The 19,737-nt window shown below is 41.8% G+C and overlaps 2 protein-coding genes across 2 annotated transcripts in view; one reads left to right on the top strand and one right to left on the bottom strand.

The window, feature by feature from the left end:
• The first annotated feature begins 128 nt into the window (after window positions 1–128).
• cdkn1bb (cyclin dependent kinase inhibitor 1Bb) lies at window positions 129–2,190 on the top strand. The gene is made up of 3 exons (XM_080504306.1): window positions 129–640; window positions 845–972; window positions 2,085–2,190. Exons 1-2 carry the CDS (start codon window positions 196–198, stop codon window positions 958–960), a joined length of 561 nt encoding a protein of 186 aa, XP_080360432.1. The 5' UTR covers window positions 129–195; the 3' UTR covers window positions 961–972; window positions 2,085–2,190.
• Window positions 2,191–15,856: 13,666 nt separating this feature from the next.
• The window catches only part of kcnq1.2 (potassium voltage-gated channel, KQT-like subfamily, member 1.2), a gene marked incomplete at its 5' end in the record, with an annotated part of 161,813 nt that continues 157,932 nt past the window's right edge, over window positions 15,857–19,737 (bottom strand). The window contains one exon of the mRNA XM_080505410.1: window positions 15,857–16,319. Coding sequence (XP_080361536.1) covers window positions 16,173–16,319 — 147 coding nt within the window. The 3' untranslated portion in view covers window positions 15,857–16,172. The remainder of the gene's footprint in view (window positions 16,320–19,737) is intronic.

Here is a 19,737-nt window from a genome sequence, read left to right as displayed (position 1 = left end):
TAACGCCGTTTTACGCTCGTTTTTTTTTGGATCCGCGCGTCGAGCAGGAGAGACCCGTTTCTTTTTCTTCTTTTTTTTTTTTTTTTCCCTATTTGTTTTTTTTTTTTTTTTGTAGCGTTGGGGGCTTTTTCTCTCGTGAAAACTGGACGCTCCCGGCTGCTTGAGAAAATCGCGTCTTTCTTCGGAAGGGGAAAAATGTCAGATGTTCGACTTTCCAACGGGAGCCCGACGCTGGAGCGCACGGAGCCCCGGGTGTCGGAGCACCCGAAGCCGTCCGCCTGCAGGAGCCTCTTCGGCTCGGTGGATCACGAAGAGTTAAAGAGGGATTTAAAGGGACACTTGCGGGAGCTGGAGGACGCCGCTTCCGCCAAGTGGGGCTTCGACTTCGCCAATCACGCGCCGCTCACCAACGGCAGGCTCGACTGGGAACTAGTGGACTGCAGGGACGTCCCGGATTTCTACAGCCGGCAGCCGCGGAGGGAGAAAGGCGTGTGCTCCGCCGGGAATAACAATGTGGATCTAAACGGGAATCATAGCTGTGTGGTGGTGGTGACTCCGGGCGAGGACGCCGACAGGTCCGAGGGTCCGATGGAGTGCACGGAGCAGTGCACCGGGATGAGGAAACGACCTGCGTGTCACGGTAACGAACCTTCCATCCACTAGCTCCCATTTTCACCCATTTCTAATGTCGGATCTCCTTCACTTGCAACATCCCCGACACTGTAATGGCATTTCAAACAATCAGCCTCGAGCGCGATTGCGCACAATTACGCACCGACAGCTCGCAGTAATGTGTTGTGTTCTTTTGTCAGATTTAGTTGTAAAATGATCTGTCCTCCCACAGACCTCTCGGCCCAAAGTAAGAGGTCACACACCAGCTCGGATGAGATTAACTGTCCGAGTCTGAGCCACTCAGCAGAACACACACCCAGAAAGAGCAGCCCCAAGAGGCCGACGTGAGGACGCCAAACGGTAAGAAAAGGTTTTTTTTTTTCCTTTTTTTTTTTTTTTTTTTGCAAGACTCTGCCTTATGTAACCATCAGGATGTTTACTCGTAACGCGTTATGAGCTACAAAATTAAGAGTTTGCTACTTTGTGTGTAAGAAAGCAGACAGCTGCACACGTTCCACAGCGCGAACCCTTTTATTTTGCGCGTAATAAACCTCCAGATGTTCCCATCTCGGTCGTGCTGTCAGTCTCATTCATTAGCATCGGGAGTGAAAGTGGGGTAAAACTCTGCTTTTCACTCGTCATTTTTTTGCTCTCGTGTCGCTCGCAATGGGTTGTTGTTTTTTTTGTTTTTTTTTAATGAGTTTTAAAGTGAGGACAGGGGATAGGAGAAGTGCGCGGTGCGTATTTGCAGCCGCTGCGAGTTTCCGTCTCAAAGTGTAAACAACAAGCGGTGAACAACAGTGTAGTAGTAACACGTCAGCAGCCACTGCCCTCATCACGGAGACAGCACAGACGGGAAGGGGCAGGTCCCTGTGTGTGTGTGTGTGTGTGTGTGTGTGTGTGTGTGTGTGTGTGTGTGTGTGTGTGTGTGTGTGTGTGTGTGTGTGTGTGTGTGTGTGTGTGTGTGTGTGTGTGTGTGTGTGTGTGTGTGTGTGTGTGTGTGTGTGTGTGTGTCACACTAAGGTTACAACACACACACACTCGTCCCTCCCGGTGAAGTGTGTGTGTGCTTGCAGATCAGAGCCCTGCAGCTCTCAGAAGAGGAGTAAAGTTGTGATAGAATTTGGATTATCGAGCCAAATGCTTATGTGTGTATTAAGAGCTGCTGGATTTTTCGGTTGATTACGTTGAAGAAAGTTCTTGATTCGCCAAAACATGCCTGCTGGTTGTTTCCTCCGCTGCAAATTAAATAGCTGCAATTTTGTGTGTGTGTGTGTTTTTTTTTTATAACAATTTTCGGAGGCAGATGTGTGCCATCTGTTAGGATCAAAATAAGAAAAATACACAGCAAACCTTCTTTTGATTCTGCTTTGTTTTCATCATATGATGTGCAGCATTGCTTTTTTTTTATTATTTCTACAGATTTTAATTTCTGCTAAATCTCTTGTGTTTTATATGTGCTCATCCCACAGAGCAGAAGACGAATCCCCCCCCCTTCTTCTTACCATGATTGGGGGGGAAGAAGACCTCAGTGTTGGCTGAATTTGGAGGAAGATGATCCACACAGCATCAGAAACATATCAACTCTCCTGAAGACTGGGGAGGACGCTGTTGAAGCACTGAATAGAAACACTAAAGTTGTGGCACTCAATTAAAAGTTACTGCCTCGAAAAGCAGTCAATGTAGCAGTGTGCAATTAGGTTTGATTTCCTTTTTTGCTCCTTTTTTTTTTTACTACCTGTGTGTAAATAAATATATATATAAATATATATATATTATATTTCTCTCCATATGTAGCACATAAAACATGATTTAAAAACAAATCCTTTATGTAAAAGAAAGTGTGAATTTTGATTTGACTTGAAGAATTGCAGTGTAGTTTGAGACATGTTTTCCAAAATGCTGTTCCTGTTTTCCGTTTTTTTTTTTTTTTGTTTGTTTCATTTTCTCTTTTCAAAAAGCAGTGCGATGTTGTCACAGTCCTTATTTGCAACATTTAAATCAAAGAATTCACGGCTTCTGACGGTTTCTCAACAGTGTGTCTTCACTTCGTCATCTTCCTCACTCGGCAGTGAAGAACGGTACAAATGTAGCTCATCCTTTCCTATTTCATTTCCCCCTCCTTGTGGTCGTCAGTGTGACCGGGGCCTAAGTTGTCCCATACGTTCGTGTGCCGTGGGAAAATCAGCACAGGAAGAAGTGTAACATTTCTGTTTGGACTTTTAAGTCGACCAATATTTATTTTGTAAGTGGGGGTGTGTGAGTTAATTCCTGGAAGATGATCATAGCGGTGTTGTGAGGTACTCAGATATTGAAGGAAAAAAAAAAAAAAAAAAAGATCGTACAAACTGCACAGGTTGTGTTCCCCTTTTTGAATTCCTCATGTTTCAATGAGCCCGGGTGCTCTCTTTTTTTTTTTTTGTTTGTTTTTTTGTTTCTTCTCTTCTTCCTTCTGCACAGGGGTTGAATGTCCTACAATACCAAAATCCACGGTGGTTTCAATACAGACGGCAGCGTGTGCCTGTGCTCTTTAATTGACTTCACATTGAATTCCTTTGTGATATCACAGATGTTCATGCTTTTTTTTTTTTTTTTAATTTAAAAAAAAAAAAGTGTTAGCCTGCTGAGGATGCAACTGTGAGCATCTAAAAGCTTCCCTCTTTATTTGCCTGAAGTGTGGTTTATGTTCACCCGGGTGTGTGAGAGAGAGAGTGTGTGTGTGTGTGTGAGTGTGAGTGCACCTGGATGGAGACAGAAAACAGCTGGTCTCGGTAGAAATGCAGTCACTATGCCTGTGTATTTGTGTAAATCTTTGCAATGTACTTATGTACATAATTTTTTTGTAAAAACACTGAGAAATTATACTAACTTATTTATGTAAGCCTTTTTTATGTAGAATAAAAAAAATGGGTTTTTTATTATGGTTATCCAAAGTGGCATTTACTTTATTATAATTGTTTTATTTTGTACAAGCATATTTTTGGTAGGTTTTTCTTTTTTTTTCTTTTTTCTTATAAGGTTGCAAACTGAGCCTGATAAAAAAAAAAATTTTGATGTGCATTTTGTAACGTGTGGTCAAACAATTGTGTTGCAATCAATTAAATGCAGAAAATTAAATCTCTCTGACTTGTGGCTGCTATTTTCATCTCCTGCATCATAAGTACACACTACATTTTGAAACTTTATATATTGGGCATATTGAAAAGTTATTTTTAAAACATTCTGCAGGATTCCTAGCCTTAAATTCATCACAGGTGCAAAATTACATTCTAATATTTTTTCATGTATTACCTGGAGAAAACAGACTTTGTATTTTATTTTTAATTTTAATAATAATCTTAAAAGGTTCAAATTCTATTTTTGTAGCTCAAATGTACAAAATTTGATAATCAACTCATTCGTCCTGTTTAATTCACAGCATATTTTTGATTGATCACACATAAGCTGAAATGTATCAAGCCTGGTTTTATCAATAATTTGTGCTTGTAAGTCATGAAAATCCAAAATACACTAACAATTTAGAATATTTCATCGGATGACATGTTAATTATTCCATTTAAACAAAGACTAACTCTCCCAATAGGCATTAGAAGAAAGTATTGAAACCTTTCAGTTTATAAGTGAGGTGTAGAAAATAAGTGACAAAAAAAACCGTTGCTTGTCATTGATGTTTCACTCACATGATTGAATGCACACCCTCAACATGAATTTAAGATAAAATCCCACTGTGGTACGTATTGAGTTAACGGTACCAACATCCTCTGGAATCTGGTAGTCCTTGTTTTATTTTTCAACCAGAAAATTACATTGTTATTAGAAATACAAAGTGTAAAATGAGGAAAAATGATTATTTGTGTAAATCCTTTTTTTTTTTTTTTCCCCCATTTGGGTGATGCATGCCAGAAACGGGGCATCAATAAATGGCCAAACAACATTTGACTGCAGTAACTCTATTACACGTGTCTCAGTCTCTTACTATCTTCTGTTGTAAAACCAAAATTGAGGCTTTCGCTGCACCGAATTTCCCTGCTTCCTCCTCCGTGGCACCACGACAGGAAGACACCTGCAGCAGTGTTTGCAAGCTTTTAGATGAGTGGGGGGCTCAGAGTGTGTGTGTGTATGTGTGTGGACAGGGAGGAGGTGGGCGGATGGGTGGGTGGGTGTGGTGGGGGTCCAGTCCTGAAGTGTGCAGGTGGGTAACCTCAGCTCAGCCGTCCACCCCCACTCCAAGCACGGCCCATTGTCCCAGTGTGTGGCCCTTTGTGTGGAGAGCCATTGTGAGGGGCCGAGGTTGGCCACTGTTGTGTCTGGGACTTCTCTGCTCAGACAAAAGGGTCCGTCTACGAGCCTCCACCCTGGCCAGACTGACTGACTGACTGCCTGACTCGAGGTGGTTGACTATCTGACTGCATGGTTGACAAAGTATATCGGCCTCACTGATTGACTGGTTGGTCTCCAAAAACAAAAGAAAAAAGAGAGAGATTTGCAATGGCATTAATCTGCGCTGCTCAGTGAGCACCAGTGTCTCCGCTTTACAATGAGAGCCATTAAAACCCCTCTATGCAATTTACTCACTTTCCAATCAGAAAACCGTATCTGGTTTCTTTTCTTTTTTTTTTTTTAATGCACAATCAGTCTTGGAATTTGAAAATATTTTCACAATTAATTTTTCTTGGAAATTGATCAAAGTTTTAATTTTGAATGTGTATTTTGGGGTCAATGTTTTTAATTTGATGGTGTGTTTTCTCCAACACCCTTGTGTGCAAAAGTCATTGTTAATTTAATGTGCATGTGTGCGTGCAAAGGCCTGTAAAAAGAAATTCAATTTTAAAAGCACAGCATTTCAAACAGATGCACGATATTTTCTTGCTGTTCAGCAACTTTTCACAACACGTTGAGTCAGTAACATACTGTTATTATATAATAGTAGAGACATTTAATTTTTCTCGAGGCCACTGAGAGAATGACCTTATCTAACCGATGATGCAAATACACACAGTCACTGACTTTTTGCTGCACTTTATGTAAAAGTCAATAATAATGGTGTTGACAGCTCATTGAAATACGACAAAGGCAGTTCAGAAGTGGCGAATTTTACTTTTAAATATATTTTACTTTAATTTAAAGGAGACCAAAGGGTCTTTGTTTTTATTGCGCCTACCCCAACCCCCATGGGGGCAAAGAGTTCATTGTTAACTCAGTCAGTGTGTGTGTGTGTGTGTGTGTGTGTGTGTGTGTGTGTGTGTGTGTGTGTGTGTGTGTGTGTGTGTGTGTGTGTGTGTGCGTGTGTGTGTGCGTGCATGCGTGCGTGTGCGTGTGTGTGGTGAAGGACAAGCATTATAAATACTTTCTGACTTTTGACATTTAAACCAATTGACTTATAAAAAAACTCTTTATGCTTTGTGGCAAAAGTCTGCTGAAGGTATTTTATATATTGACATGCATTATCGCCTTTGTAATAAAATATCACCATATTGATCTGCTCTGCTTCCATATAACGCTCCCGTGTTATTGCCAGTGTTTGGATGAAAAGGTTTTAAAAGAACACATCACTGTAGCACCACTGCTTCAAGGAGGGAACGCCACAAGCCAGTAACTGACTACCATTACGACATAATGAGGCTGCTACAATCACAGGAGCATCTTTGAGTTTGTTTCTTTTGTTGTCGACGATCGCGGTTGCAGAGCTCGCTGTCTCGCTTTTTCCTGTGATTAGCACTGACAGACATTATCTGCAATAAAAGCTTTCTGCTGCACAAATGCTGCTCGCCGCCGTTTCTTATTGTCATAAGGCACGAATGTGTTCCTTTCGAGAACAGGTGTTCATGCATAAGGAGTTCTGCATCACTGAATGCTGTGCATGAACACTTTCAGTTGAAAACAATGACCTGCACCCATGACTTCACGACAACATAAGACAGTATTCAGAATAGCACGGTGACCAGGTTGTTTTAGCAATACAGCTCTAAACTTCTGGAACTGTCTCAACTGCACACAAAAAAAAACAACAACAAAAAAAAAACCCTGGTCATTTCTCCACGATATCATTGAGAATTCTGCAGCCACTATGATGTAACAGTATGGTTCCTTGCATAAGAAACACCTTTCCCCCTGCAGTAGGAATGTCCCCGAAAGCATTCCTGTAACACTCCATCACAGCCAGCCGAACAAAACCACAGAGGGCGCGAGGAAATTCCAGTGAGCCAGTCAATCAGAGATGTGGAAGGCACTGTCGGCCTGTTCCTCCCTGCAACATCTCGCATGTGCCAAGAATTCACACTTCCTTGCTATATCAACAGAAACAGGTTATCTTTTCCTGTTAACCGCCCCAGCACTTAATATAAAGCCACAAGTTCCTCCCCATGTTTCCTGCCCAGGCCGCAACGCACGTCATCAAGCTATTCCCCTGGCACCTCGGGCTGTGACGGAGGGGAACGCCAGTGCCCACAAACAAACACCTAACATCCCTCTCTCTGTCTCTTTCTCCTTCTTTGTTTCTGCAGTGTACTTTTTTTTTAGCAGGCCAGAAAAACATCACTATTTTTTTTTTTTTTCCCCCCTTGTATTTTTTTTCTGAATGTTTGTTTAGCTGACTGGAATGCCCCGAGTGGGTGGAGCTTGAATGCATTTTTTTTTGGACAGCTCAGTTGCATTCACCGAGCGAGACAGGCCGTATTGACACAGGGAAACCAATTCATTGAATAGCAGGCGCACTGACATCATTTGGGCTCCTCAAACACAGCAGTGTGATGTGTGAGTGCGTGAGACACACACACAGAGAGAGAGAGAGAGAGAGAGAGAGAGAGAGAGAGAGAGAGAGAGAGAGAGAGAGAGAGAGAGAGAGAGAGAGAGAGAGAGAGAGAGGCTGAGAATGAGTGACAGGCACAGAGGAGAGGTCACAAGGTTAGAGATGCTGCCGAGCATTGAATGACAGATGTGCAGATGTGCATCTGCGGCACGGCTTCGAGGAAAAGAAAGGCAGGGGAGTCGGGGGTAAAGCTCATTAAAGCGGCACACCTGCAGCCTATCAAAGAGCCTTTATCTCTTATCAATCCAAATCTGCTCAAGCAGCAGCGAGAGACGTGCACAACAAGCAGACTGAGCTGCTGCACACTCAATCCCACCTCTCTCTCTCTCTCTCTCTCTCTCTCTCTCTCTCTCTCTCTCTCTCTCTCTCTCTCTCTCTCTCTCTCTCTCTCTCGACCAGTGGACGGTACCTGGCCCAGTAATCCTGTCAGGAATGCTCAGGGATGAGTTTGAATGCATTTGGCTGAGAAATAAAGGCAGAGTCTCCAACTGAAACATCTGAGCCGAGCCGATAGTGTTTTTCTTACTGAGTACTGCTATTTTCACTTTTGCTGTAATTGATTTAAAAAACAACGACAAAAAAACACAAACAAAACATTGCCCAAAGTGAAGGACTTGCATTGCAGACTATCTCAATAAATCTCAGTGGTAATGGCTCTGTGTTGGTACATTAACTTTATCTTTCCTGCAGAGCCAAAAACAACAAACAACTGGGAAAAACGTGTCTAACTTGCACTTTACGAACAGATTAAATGGTGTTTGTGTGTGTGTGTGTGTGTGTGTGTGTGTGTGTACACACACGCACAGAGAGAGATAGATAGATAGATAAATAAATAAATACATAAATAAATAAATAAATAAATACATAAATAAATCTGCAACAGCTGATATTTCATAGATTTGTAATCATTTTAATGAATTGTAGAATTCATTATTTAAATTAATTATGAATTGTTTTTAACCAAACTGTGACCCATATGGACTGTTCATAATTATATCTATCTCTCCTCTTACACGAATCCATTCAAATCAGTTTGAGACGATATATTTTTCCCGTCTAAAGTCTTTAGCAACATTACAACACTGTGCAAAACTGCATGAAAACAGAGGAGGTTTTCCACACGAGAGAATACGACAGGATGGGTGTGTCAGGGCGTGATGTGGATTTGATGTGATGCAACATATTTAAATATGATGCAACTTTGTGTAACATATGCAAAAACAAATGTGCCAACAACTCCAGTCAGTCAGAGTACATGTTACAACACTGACCACAGTATACATCAAATTACATTCCATGCACCGAGCCGACCTGTCAGGACAAAACCCATGACAAGGCCAGGCGCTCGGTTAAAATGACACGAAATGGAAAATCGTCTTAAGTTCTGTTTTTGACCGGCAGCAGAAATGCATCGACTTTCCACATTTCATGTGGATATACCCAAATCTTTTTTCTTTTTTTCTTTTTTTTTTAACTCTCTCTCTTTTTGGTCCGGCTTCTGCTGCCCTCATCAGGAGGCTCGTGGGGCGTCTGCATGGTGCCGTCTTCAGTTCTGGTGTTGAAAAGATTCCTGCAATAAGAAAGAGTGAACATGTTCTCCAACACAGGGCCTAATGAGAAAAACAGACTCTTCACCGTATGAGACGTACCTCTGCTCTTGGACTGCCGTGGATGGATGTGGTCCATCGACTCCCTAAAATTCTTTTCTTTTTTTCACTCTGTTTTCAATTTTCACCCGTTGAACGGTTACGGTATTGCTGTTGGGGAGGACTTTTGGCTTCCATGCTGTGGTAATGTAACAGTCTGATATTAATCATCTTAACACAGAGAGGATGAATTGCCCTCCAGAAACCATTAATTGATAAAAAAAACAAAAAAAAAACACAGTTTCATCAGGGGTTTTCAAATGGTGGGGAAAAGTGCCCATTTTAATAGGATTTAATGACCCTGAACCTCAACCCCTCAAAATATGCTTAATCTCGTTTCAGTACGCTGTAAGATTGATCCACAATAATAATTAAAAAAAAAATTATAACACTCTGCCCATTCTAGTTTAATGTTTTTTGTCTGTCATCTTTAGTCACACTTAAATTAATATGTTTTTGGTTTTTTTCCTTCAGAAAATGACGGTAGCAATCTGGATTTAAATCTGTATCTGTTTCATCTTCCTCATCATCGCTTCTAAATGCGTCATTTCTGAGAATCAGTGTGTAATAAGAGGTGTGCAACAATGACGCCCCGTTGCGCAGAACTGTATGTCAGGTTTTTCAAAGAATCCTTGTGTTTGTGGCGTGTTTTCACTTCCTCTTTCTAATTAACATTGGAGCTTAAAAAAAGAATCTAAACATTGCACAAGACCAAGAGTGACGCTCAGAGCAGGGTCCCAGTATTTCTGTGTTGTTTCACAGTAACCGCCCTGTCTCTTGCCCTGTCTGTGTTACAGTAGCTCTGTGGTGCAGCTGTCCGCCGTGCCTCACATTCTGCCTCAGCTGGCCAAACCCCTTTGCCCAACTGAAGTCCGTCCAGTTTCTCATCTGGACTGGAATTCACTCTATGTCTGGGGGGGGGGAGTGGGGGCAATAATATGACCTATATAGGCCGCCCCCAACAACTCCTCCTGCCTCTTCCACACCTCTCACCCTCAAGAATGAGTCCAGACTTCAGCTCATATATGCAGCAGCCGTAGCAGCACATTAGCAGCAGCCGCACTTGCCACAGCCAGTCCAGCAGAGGATGTAGAACCAAGCAGCTCAGACACATCTTTGAATCTGTTTGCGTTGTTCTGTTGTGGCTTGGTTTTCCTCTGGTCTTTAGGGGCGTTGTTGAGCCACAGACACATGGCTGAGGGAAATCTCATAAGGTCAAAGGTTACAGGGGGTCGATCTAACCCCTCGGCCTCTGACTGATTTATTATCCCAAGGGGTGATGTCGTCCTGCTTGGACCAAACAGAGGCGAGGGCAAAGGGCATACTGTATCTGCTGCATGAGAAACGGAGTATCTGAGTTGGGCCTCAAACGGAGTTCGATTACGGTAGGTTCAGTCAATGAGAAGAACGTTGTTGCTTCTGTATTTCCCAAAAGAAAACCATTAAAAAAAAAACAGGTCCATGCTTAAGTAACACAGGGGATTAAGGGTGATTATTAATGCAGTCAGGTGAAACATGAAGCTGTCTCGCTTTTCAACCTTGACTTTCAACTCACCACAATCAAGAAAAGTTCTCTGTTCTATCCCAAAAACATTGTGAAACACAATCTGACAATGTTTTGCTTGAATAAAAAAAAGTTCCTCTGTGACCTGTGTTTGTTAATAACAGTGTGGGGATGTGCAACGTTTTTGTTGCTTTTTACATTTTGCATTTGTTTAACTTTTTTAGATATGCTCCAAATTGACTTCAGAGTTGAATTTTGGATGAGTGTGACACTTAAATAAATCAATACTTAAAAAAAAAAGTTCAATTGTTTGTTAACTGGGATTAAAGTCCATGTAATATCCCAGTAGTGGCCTGTCAAAAGTGTACCTCACCTTTGCCCACAGTCAATCTTTGGCTATTGCTGTCTAATATGAATAACGGATTCGACATAATATAGCAAAACAACACATTTATAAGCTGTATTCTCTCCATTTTGGAGGATGAATATATATTATTGCTGTTGGAGTGTGTAAAACAGGTAGAAGATTCCTCAGCTCAGCTCATTCAGTAGTAAAGTTAGCAGACCTCTGGTATTATTGCATTATTACGACAGAATTTCAAATGTGTGTCAGTGTATTGGGTAAAAGCAAGTCTGAGCCAATGACAGTCCAGTCGTCTGTTTGACTCTCAGAGAGCAGAAATGGGGATGACACATATTCTGTGGCGAACAGAGGAGGGGGAGGGCGAAGGAGGTGCAACAACTGTTCTCCAGGCAACTGCTGGCCTCAGTTATTTAGGACAACTCCTGACAGAGTGGCTGGCATCAGCTGCTGCTGACATTGTTTGTCCCAGTCCTGGAGGATACAGTACAAACACGCACATGCATGTACACACACACATACTCTCTCTCTCTCTCTCTCTCTCTCTCTCTCTCTCTCTCTCTCTCTCTCTCTCTCTCTCTCTCACACACACACACACACACACACACACACACACACACACACACACACACACACACACACACACACACACACACACACACACACACACACACACACACACACACACACACACGCATGCAAACACACATACACCTGTTGACACATATCTGCTTTCATATAGCACTGCTGGCCTCTGCATGCCTGGGCCCCTCTAGACAGGTGGCCTCCAGGCTCGGCCATGGTGGGCAGGCACAGCCGCACAGCCTGCCGACTACCACCGACTCAAATATCACCTCTCAGCTGGGCCTGTTTGTTGTCTTTTTTTTTTTTTTTGTCCAGATGAGAAAAATGTGGGGCAAACATGATGATCAAACTTAAAAACACTCCATGTTCAGATATGTTCAAATTGTGTTCATCCCTTGAGATGTTTTGCGGGAGGTTTTATTCCATTAGGTGCATTCATTTAGTCCCTCAAATTAATATTGCTTAAACTGTTTCAATGGGTACTTTAGTGCAGTAATGACATATAAAATTAAACTTTATCCCCTTCAAAATAAAATATTTTTTATGAGCTTTGGCACAGCGAATAAACTCATCAAGCAGTCATGTTGTGCTGAACAGATCTCACAATAATTGCAGGCCAGATGAAAGTTTCTGGTTTGTCAAATGTGGTGTTGCCAATCCCCGAAGGGTCTCAAAATGTTCAGCAGACAACTTAAAATATGTGGTGAAGTAGCCGTGGTGGAGCTTCGGCTCCTGTATAAGACATTGACATTCCTGTTTGTTCCACTTTTCTCGAGAAGACGTATCAAATCTCTTTAACTTTAACTGGAAGAGAATGAGCCCAATAAGCCTACCATATGTTGGTGTAAAGTTTTTTGTTTTTTTTAATACATTTTTTTAGTGACTTTACTGATTTTAATCCTCACTTCAATGTTGCTTTTAGTTTCCAAGCTGCTGGAACAACTGTCCAGGGATCTGAGAGGGCTGATAATGTCCACGATTTTTAAAAAACCCCTTTCAGTTCTGAAATGTACGTTCTTTGTAATTTACTGTAAATCTTCATCCATGCATTTATCTCCATGTTTCATTTTCTTCATCTGTGTCTATTCATGCACACATTAATATAAATGTGCAAATGTATATCTCTGCAATGATTACTTTGGTGTTAGTATCAATGTCACTTGTGAGCTACTGAGTTACATTTACTGTCTGAACAAATGCAATATGAAAACATATTGATTGAAGGCCATGCTACAAATTTGCAAACTTGCCGGAATCAATGGTTTTGACACAAACACACTCAGGTGCATGCAGGCAAAATAAACAACAGCAAACAGGTGGTAATCCCACTGAATTTCATAGGAAATACTATTAATTCCATTATTATCCTTTATTTTTGAAGCACTTCTATATTCTTGAAGTTGAAACAGAAAGTATTGCATTCATCCATTATTAAAGTAACTATAGATATATTAATAAATGTTATGGTCAGCTACTTTGGGCCTCTTAATGTAACCGAATCATCATCTGTGGCGGTTTTAAGAAATGACAAACCGGTTCAAAGAATACAAGTGTGTTGAAATATAGGAAGTAAAAGTACGATGTCCGAAAGATAGATACACACAAGTAGAGAACCCTGAGAAATCTACTCAAGTGTAGTAACAAATTACAATACTTTGTTACTCTGCAGCTCGTTGGTCAGTGCTGCATTTAGACGTCAGACTTTATCGAACATGACCAGTGTGAACACACCCAAAGTCTGGATTGTGATATTTGTGTTGCAACAGCCTCCTTTTGGCAGCATAATGAAGTTCTGTTCTGAGCGTGGCGAAAAGGTGGCAGGATCAAAGACAGTACGGGTGATCGGTGGAGCTCAGAGACTCATCCATGGCATGCTCTCGCTGGAGTTCCTCCTCTGCACAGACTGTGGGATGTTCAGGTCCAACCGTCCAGCATCTGTGACAGTGCAGCCCTTATATTCTTCTTTTAAATGCTTCCTCAGATCCTCTTTTAGGCTGTGCTCCTGTGTACTTGTGAGATCAAACTGCCTTTTGAAGTGGGAGTCTCTCTCTTCTCTCTGTCTCGTCGTGAGATGAAAGAGGAACAAGGGGCGGCAGAGCAGCCTCGGCAGACAGAGCTACCCACAGGGTCTCTCTCTCTCTCTCTCTCTCTCTCTCTCTCGCTCTCGCTCTCGCTCTCTCTCTACTGAAATCTAAAGGACAGAAGACAGTGCAGCACTACACTCGTAGTCCCTCGGGCTAATTGTAAAATGACTTTGCTTTCTCCTCCAGCACCATGATCCTGTAATCCTTTTCTCTCTCTCTCTCTCTGTCTCGCCCTCTCCTGAACCCTTCTTCTTCCGCACCCTTGCTTTCTCTCTCTTGATGCGGGGCCGTGCTGATCTTGGGACATCCCCAGTATTTCTTGGCCTTTGAAGGCAAATATAATTGAGTGGTAATATGAGACATATTCTCTTTTCCTCTGCATGCCTCCCTCAGTGGGTTATGGAATATTGAAGTTCAAAGTAGGCACAAGGAACGTGTTATGTTTTTCTTTCTCTTCCTTTTCCGTGGTGATTGCGATGCGAAAGGGATCCAACGAAACAAGGAGCTGAGGAGATTTTATTTGGCTGGAAACTGCGGCCCAAGACTTACCTTGACCCAGCTCGGTCAGCTGAGGAGTTAAAGGAATGGCTCCAAAAGAAGCATACGACACGTTTCATCCTCCAATGAAAGCAAAGCATGAAAGGGATGAGCTGGTAGTCAGGTTTCTCCCAAGCCAAAAGAGCAAGCCAGAAAATAATGAAATGGACGTTTATTATATACAGCCGCGCTACAGTGCAGAGGGTGTGTGCGAATGTCATTTACAATCGCTTCCAACCATTCCAACAGTAGCCTCATCTGGTTTCTCACCACGCAAAGCAAGCCGACAAAATTCCTGGTCTTCCCACATGATCATAAATAGATTACAATAAGGCAATGTTCCTATTTACAACTCTTATAAAACTGTACAGGAGAAACAGAGAGCCGGATATGTATCAAGGTCTGTCACAAAGCCAGAGAGCATGTAAAATACGACAGCTTTATTTAACAAAAGATAAATACTTTTTAATGTTCAACCACTGCAAAAATATGAAAACATATGCTGGTGCTGAGAAAACGCTTTTTAAAAGGTCGTAGCTTGTTTCTTTTTTTTTTTTTTTGTGCGATGATCTATCTTTATAGAAGCGGGCATGCGGTGATTACAAGGGGCGTTTCGTACAATAGCTACATACAGTAGCTGGGTTATTCTCTATTCCTTGCATGCCTAATCAGCTAGTCAGATAAACACAAGGAGTAGATAAACAAAGTGGGGGCATTATCTTTCCACTGTTTTCAGTGGAAGTCTGATGTTTCCAAAGCTTTCACAGAAAATGAGGGTGACGGCTCCTCAGAGCTCGCTGTTTAAATTCTGCACATTTTCCACTGTTTCTTTTCATCAGTGGCTCTCAGATGGTAATCTCCCCTTACGAGGCATTCAGCAAATTAATTAGCTCGGGATAGAAAAAAATAATCTGAGCTTTAATGGGGGAAATATATTTCAAATTGAACACGAAGCCATGTTAATGCCCGAGTGAGAGAAGACATTGAACAGATTTCTGGTGGTGGTGTGAGTGTTGAAAGGGTTTGACACTGATAACCTTATGAAAACCCAGGAGTGAAAAAACACTTTTGCCATAGCTTCTAATTGAAACACAGCACCAGGCCCTGTCACGGCCGTTTAGCTATTTTTATTAGCTGGAGCATGGCAGTAAATCAACATCATGTTAGCTACCCAACCTGGGCCAGACCCCTTCCTTCTGTTCCACTTCTTTTATTTTACTTCAGCCCTCTGGTCTGTGGTGAAGGGCAAAGTCAACAGATAATCTGAGCTTCCCACTTCACGTTATTCGATCAATACTAAAAAACACAGCAGCCTGGGTACAGTTAGGTTGGAATGTCCATGGACAAAAAACCCTGTCGTGTACTAGGTGTTGGTGGTGCCGAGATAATCACAAGGATTTGAGGAATGCATCTGCCATGGCTGGACTTCCAGGTCTTTTTTTCTACTCTCCGTCTATGGGGAACCCGAGTGCTTTGACTGCATTACGACTTCATTATGGGGTTAGTTAGCTTTGGAATAATATTCGGAGCGGAGGACTGCAGCTCAGTGACATAAATAACCATCATCACTGTGATAATGAGGCTAATGTAGTGAAATGAACTAATGCAGCCTGTTTCTGCTATATTGGCCGAGTGTTGCAGGGACAGAATGAGGGCCCTTAATATTATCGTAGGACAAAAAAAGAGATCTCTGTCGATAAGGGAAAAAAAGGTGGTTTCAGGGCCAACAACCTATTGAAAGAAGTCACCCAGCTGGCTCTCTAAAGCTTGAATCCCTCTCTAAATAGCTGCTCTGCTCTCGTGTCTGAACCAAGCGTCAATTGGACTATTATAAGTTGTTTTTTTTTGTTAGGGGTCAAAGGTCAACAGGAAAATTTTGAATTTTAAAAGGAAAAGAAGTGGGTGTTTTTGTGGAAGACTGGATCCCTTTATTGATTTGTGGCTTCCAAACAGAGGCTGAGGCTGCTTTTGTGAATAGTCTTAATAGTCCCTTTATGATGATGCCATCATGCCCAGAACCGACATCTCAGTGACGTCACAGCCCATCGTCGATGCTCGCACCCATGCGTTTCTGAATGGTCACTCTGCGGATGGAAGGTTGGGACGTCAGCTCAGGCTTGGGAGGAAACTGCTCCATCAGGATCCGCAGGATCGAGTCCATTTTCTGGTCCATCTTATGGATCTGAATTGAGCACAGTGACAGAAGACAAACAGGTTAGGCTAGGTGAATGCCTCTGGGATAAACACCCTGCACATAAGTACAGTGCAAACCTGCATTATGAAACAAACAAAGATTGCCAGAGAGTCTGTGCTTTTGTTTCGCATCCATCTGCCTCTTTAATACAGTTGCCGTCCCAATGACAGAGTAGCGTGAGATATAATGACACGTTTGTCTGCCAGTCGCCGTCTACCTGCTAAAGCCACTCATTACAAAAGCTGCTGAGCTAAGTGAGCAGACACACACACAGAAACACAGACGCACACAGGCCAATGTGGTTTACATGCTTCCCCAACTGTAAACACAGGTGTGTCACCCAACAGAGACGTCTCTGACAGGGAGCAGCCAGTCTAACTGTGGTGTGAACACACGAGTAAACACACCACAGACTAGCTGGTGACATGCAAATACAGTCAGTATACGTATGCACACGCACACACACACACACACACACACACACACACACACACACACACACACACACACACACACACACACACACACACACACACACACACACACACACACACACACACACACACACACACACACACACACACACACACACACACACACACACACACACACACAGACAAGAGAGGAAAAAGGAGGTGCCAGACACCCTCCACCCAGCTCTGTAACTTGAAAGGGAGTTTCTACATCTTCTCTTCAGAGCCTTGGCCTTGGTTTTACCTCGGCAGTTATCTCGCTGACCCTCCAGAAGTGCTTAGAGAGAAACACGCTCAAACCGACACCCTACAATGGCTCCAACGCCTTGAAGAAACCGGGAAAGATGATAAACATGGCGCTTTGTAAATCAAGCCCTAAACAGGGGTGAACATCAAAGAGTCATATCATCGTACGCAGCAGGCACGACGGACAGATCCAGACTCCCGTCTCTCAGATGCTGATAGCAAACAACTCTGGACCAACTTCTGTATTTCTGGCAGTGCACACTCAGTGCAGTTAACATCAATGACATTTTCATGGGCGTCAGGGTATGAACCTTCCTTTTACTGTGTGCGCCTGACGACCCCGACATGTTTATAGCAGAGCGGGATGTTCAGCAGCTATTATTGTTGTTAAAATATGAGCCATTATAGGAAGCGTAAATCTCAGAATATTAGAGTAGGTCATTGTGAAGAATGAAATCACATGACAGGGCGCCAGGGATCATAACTAATGAACAACTGTGCATTGTACAAGATGTCTGACAAACATCAGAGCGCAGACGAATGGACTTGCTTTGTTTCTTTTGTTTTAAAGGTTAAAAATGGAAGAAGTCTGCAGCTCATTTTCTCTGTTTTAAAAGGTAAATCACATAAATCACAGTTTTTAGCAGTTTTTGGATCAAAAAAGAAACATTATTTTGTGCTTTCAGGGGATCAAACAGTCAGAATGCTAATTTCTGAGTGATGCAAGCCTAAGTAATCTCCTGGTTTCTTTAGTCTTGTATCTTCATTATTCAATGATCACTGAATGTTTCCTAACATAAAGTTTTGGATGATGTGCAATACCGATATGGGCAATTTTTTTTTTTTTGTGTGACATGCCAAAATAGGAAAAGTCCAAAAACACATTTACAGATGCAATTGAAGGCTACAGCTGGGTGCTTTCTGAGTGCACTTGTATGCCGAGTGCACTTAGACTTGAATTTCAACAAGAGGAGGAAAGGCTCTCTACAATCTGTGACATTTATATGTGCGTCTGAAGTTAAAGCGCTCCCGAAATTTAAAGTCATAAACACATATAGTAGTTACCTGAAAATTAGACTTTCCCTTTACTTTCTTGTAAAAATTGGGTGGCAACTATTTTACCTTCACATTACTTCCCTGTGAGATGATTGCACTGTGACCTAAATAGTTGAGCTAAGTACAAGAAGCACGCGCTGGGCCCGGATGAAGCTTAGAGAATAATAGGGTATCATAAACATGTTGGGTAGTAATCTACAGACTTATCAACATTCTCATGGAGGCTTATAATGGATCAGGAATTCCTCTGTGTTGTGTCTGAAAGGAGTTGTCCAAAAGACCAAGAGGAAGACAAAAACGAAAAAGAAAAAGAAAAGAAAAAGGCATATTATATTTTAATGCCACTAATGATTATTGTTGCAGGTTCTCTTTTTGATGAAAAATGGACAGATATGTGTGGTATCCATAAACATTACTCACAGTTCATATACTATAACGTTAGAGAGGAAACCGGTGTGTCTTGATATCTGTCCCTGTCTGCATGATAAACACAAACAATCCAGACAGGTATTACTCACCACATTTTTTTGGCACACCAAACAAGTTTGTACTTCCTGTTATTCCACTGTATTGTCAAATGAACCTTGCTATTTCTATGTTAACAGTTTAGGTGTGACCGCTGTGCATTTTTTGTTAGTCAGGTGTTTGATATTTTATACTGTACACTATCATGAGTTAAGGCAATTTTGACATTTGTGCCATGTAATTTGTCATTATTGCTGAATTGCCACACTCAAAGTGGCACAGATGCAATGCAGGAAGATTAAACAAGATACACTAAGATCTAAATCCACAAGCTTTATTTGAGATTTGTCTCAGATCTTCAGCTATCTTTAGCAAGCTGAATTACTAACTTGTCAGTTTAAACTAATTATGGCTTTAGTAAGAAGTTGGTTTTAAAAGGACTTGTAATTTATACCAAGTTGACCTCACTGATGTTTATTAGGGCAAATCACTGCTGGGTCATATGAACATATGTGATCCAGTAACAGGTGAAGCGCCAGCTGTCCCCAACTGGCCGTCCAACCGCAGACGACACATGGGTGAGTCACAAACCTGACACTTTAGCAGCAGTCGCTATCCCACTGAAGTGATTTGAAACATTGTCCCTTGATGGAAGTTTTTATTTGATTTTATAGTTAATTGATATTTCCCTTCTGTCTGACGAGTTGTACTAACCATTTCATTTCATTCGCATTAACATTGTCGCCCCCAACTGAGGAAATGTCTGTCAGTTTTAGCCTGTCCCACTACATGTATTGTATTTTATTGCTGTCTTGAGTACATATAATACATTAGTCAGTCGGTTTGTATGACCGGGGATGTTGTACTTTGCTCGAATTTATGACATGACATGACTGAACTGAATAAAAAATGAACACACACACAATTATGTATATTCACAGCCTTTCCTCGGGCATGTGTATCTATCACTACCTCCGTTTGTGAATAAAACAAAACAAAGATAAAACTGCAAAAGTTACATAATTGTAAAATCGGTTGTAGAAGTAAGACTCCTGCGTGCAGTAAACCTTGAAATGTGTAACACAAAAATACAGCTTAAAAAAACAATATACTGTAAGTATACATACAGTTGAGCTAAACATTGTATTGAACACGTATTTCTTCAC

This window comes from Blennius ocellaris (genome assembly GCF_963422515.1).
Source record: "Blennius ocellaris genome assembly, chromosome: 11".
In the NCBI taxonomy this organism is placed as follows: domain Eukaryota; kingdom Metazoa; phylum Chordata; class Actinopteri; order Blenniiformes; family Blenniidae; genus Blennius; species Blennius ocellaris.
The sequence above is the reverse complement of the archived record's forward strand: the minus strand, read 5'-3'. Positions and strand labels throughout refer to the sequence as shown.

Excerpts from the sequence above, each read along its gene's own strand:
- cdkn1bb (XM_080504306.1), top strand. The coding sequence starts at position 196 with ATGTCAGATGTTCGACTTTCCAACGGGAGCCCGACGCTGGAGCGCACG. Across the intron at positions 641-844 it reads GAAACGACCTGCGTGTCACG|ACCTCTCGGCCCAAAGTAAG; the intron begins GTAACGAACCTT and ends GTCCTCCCACAG.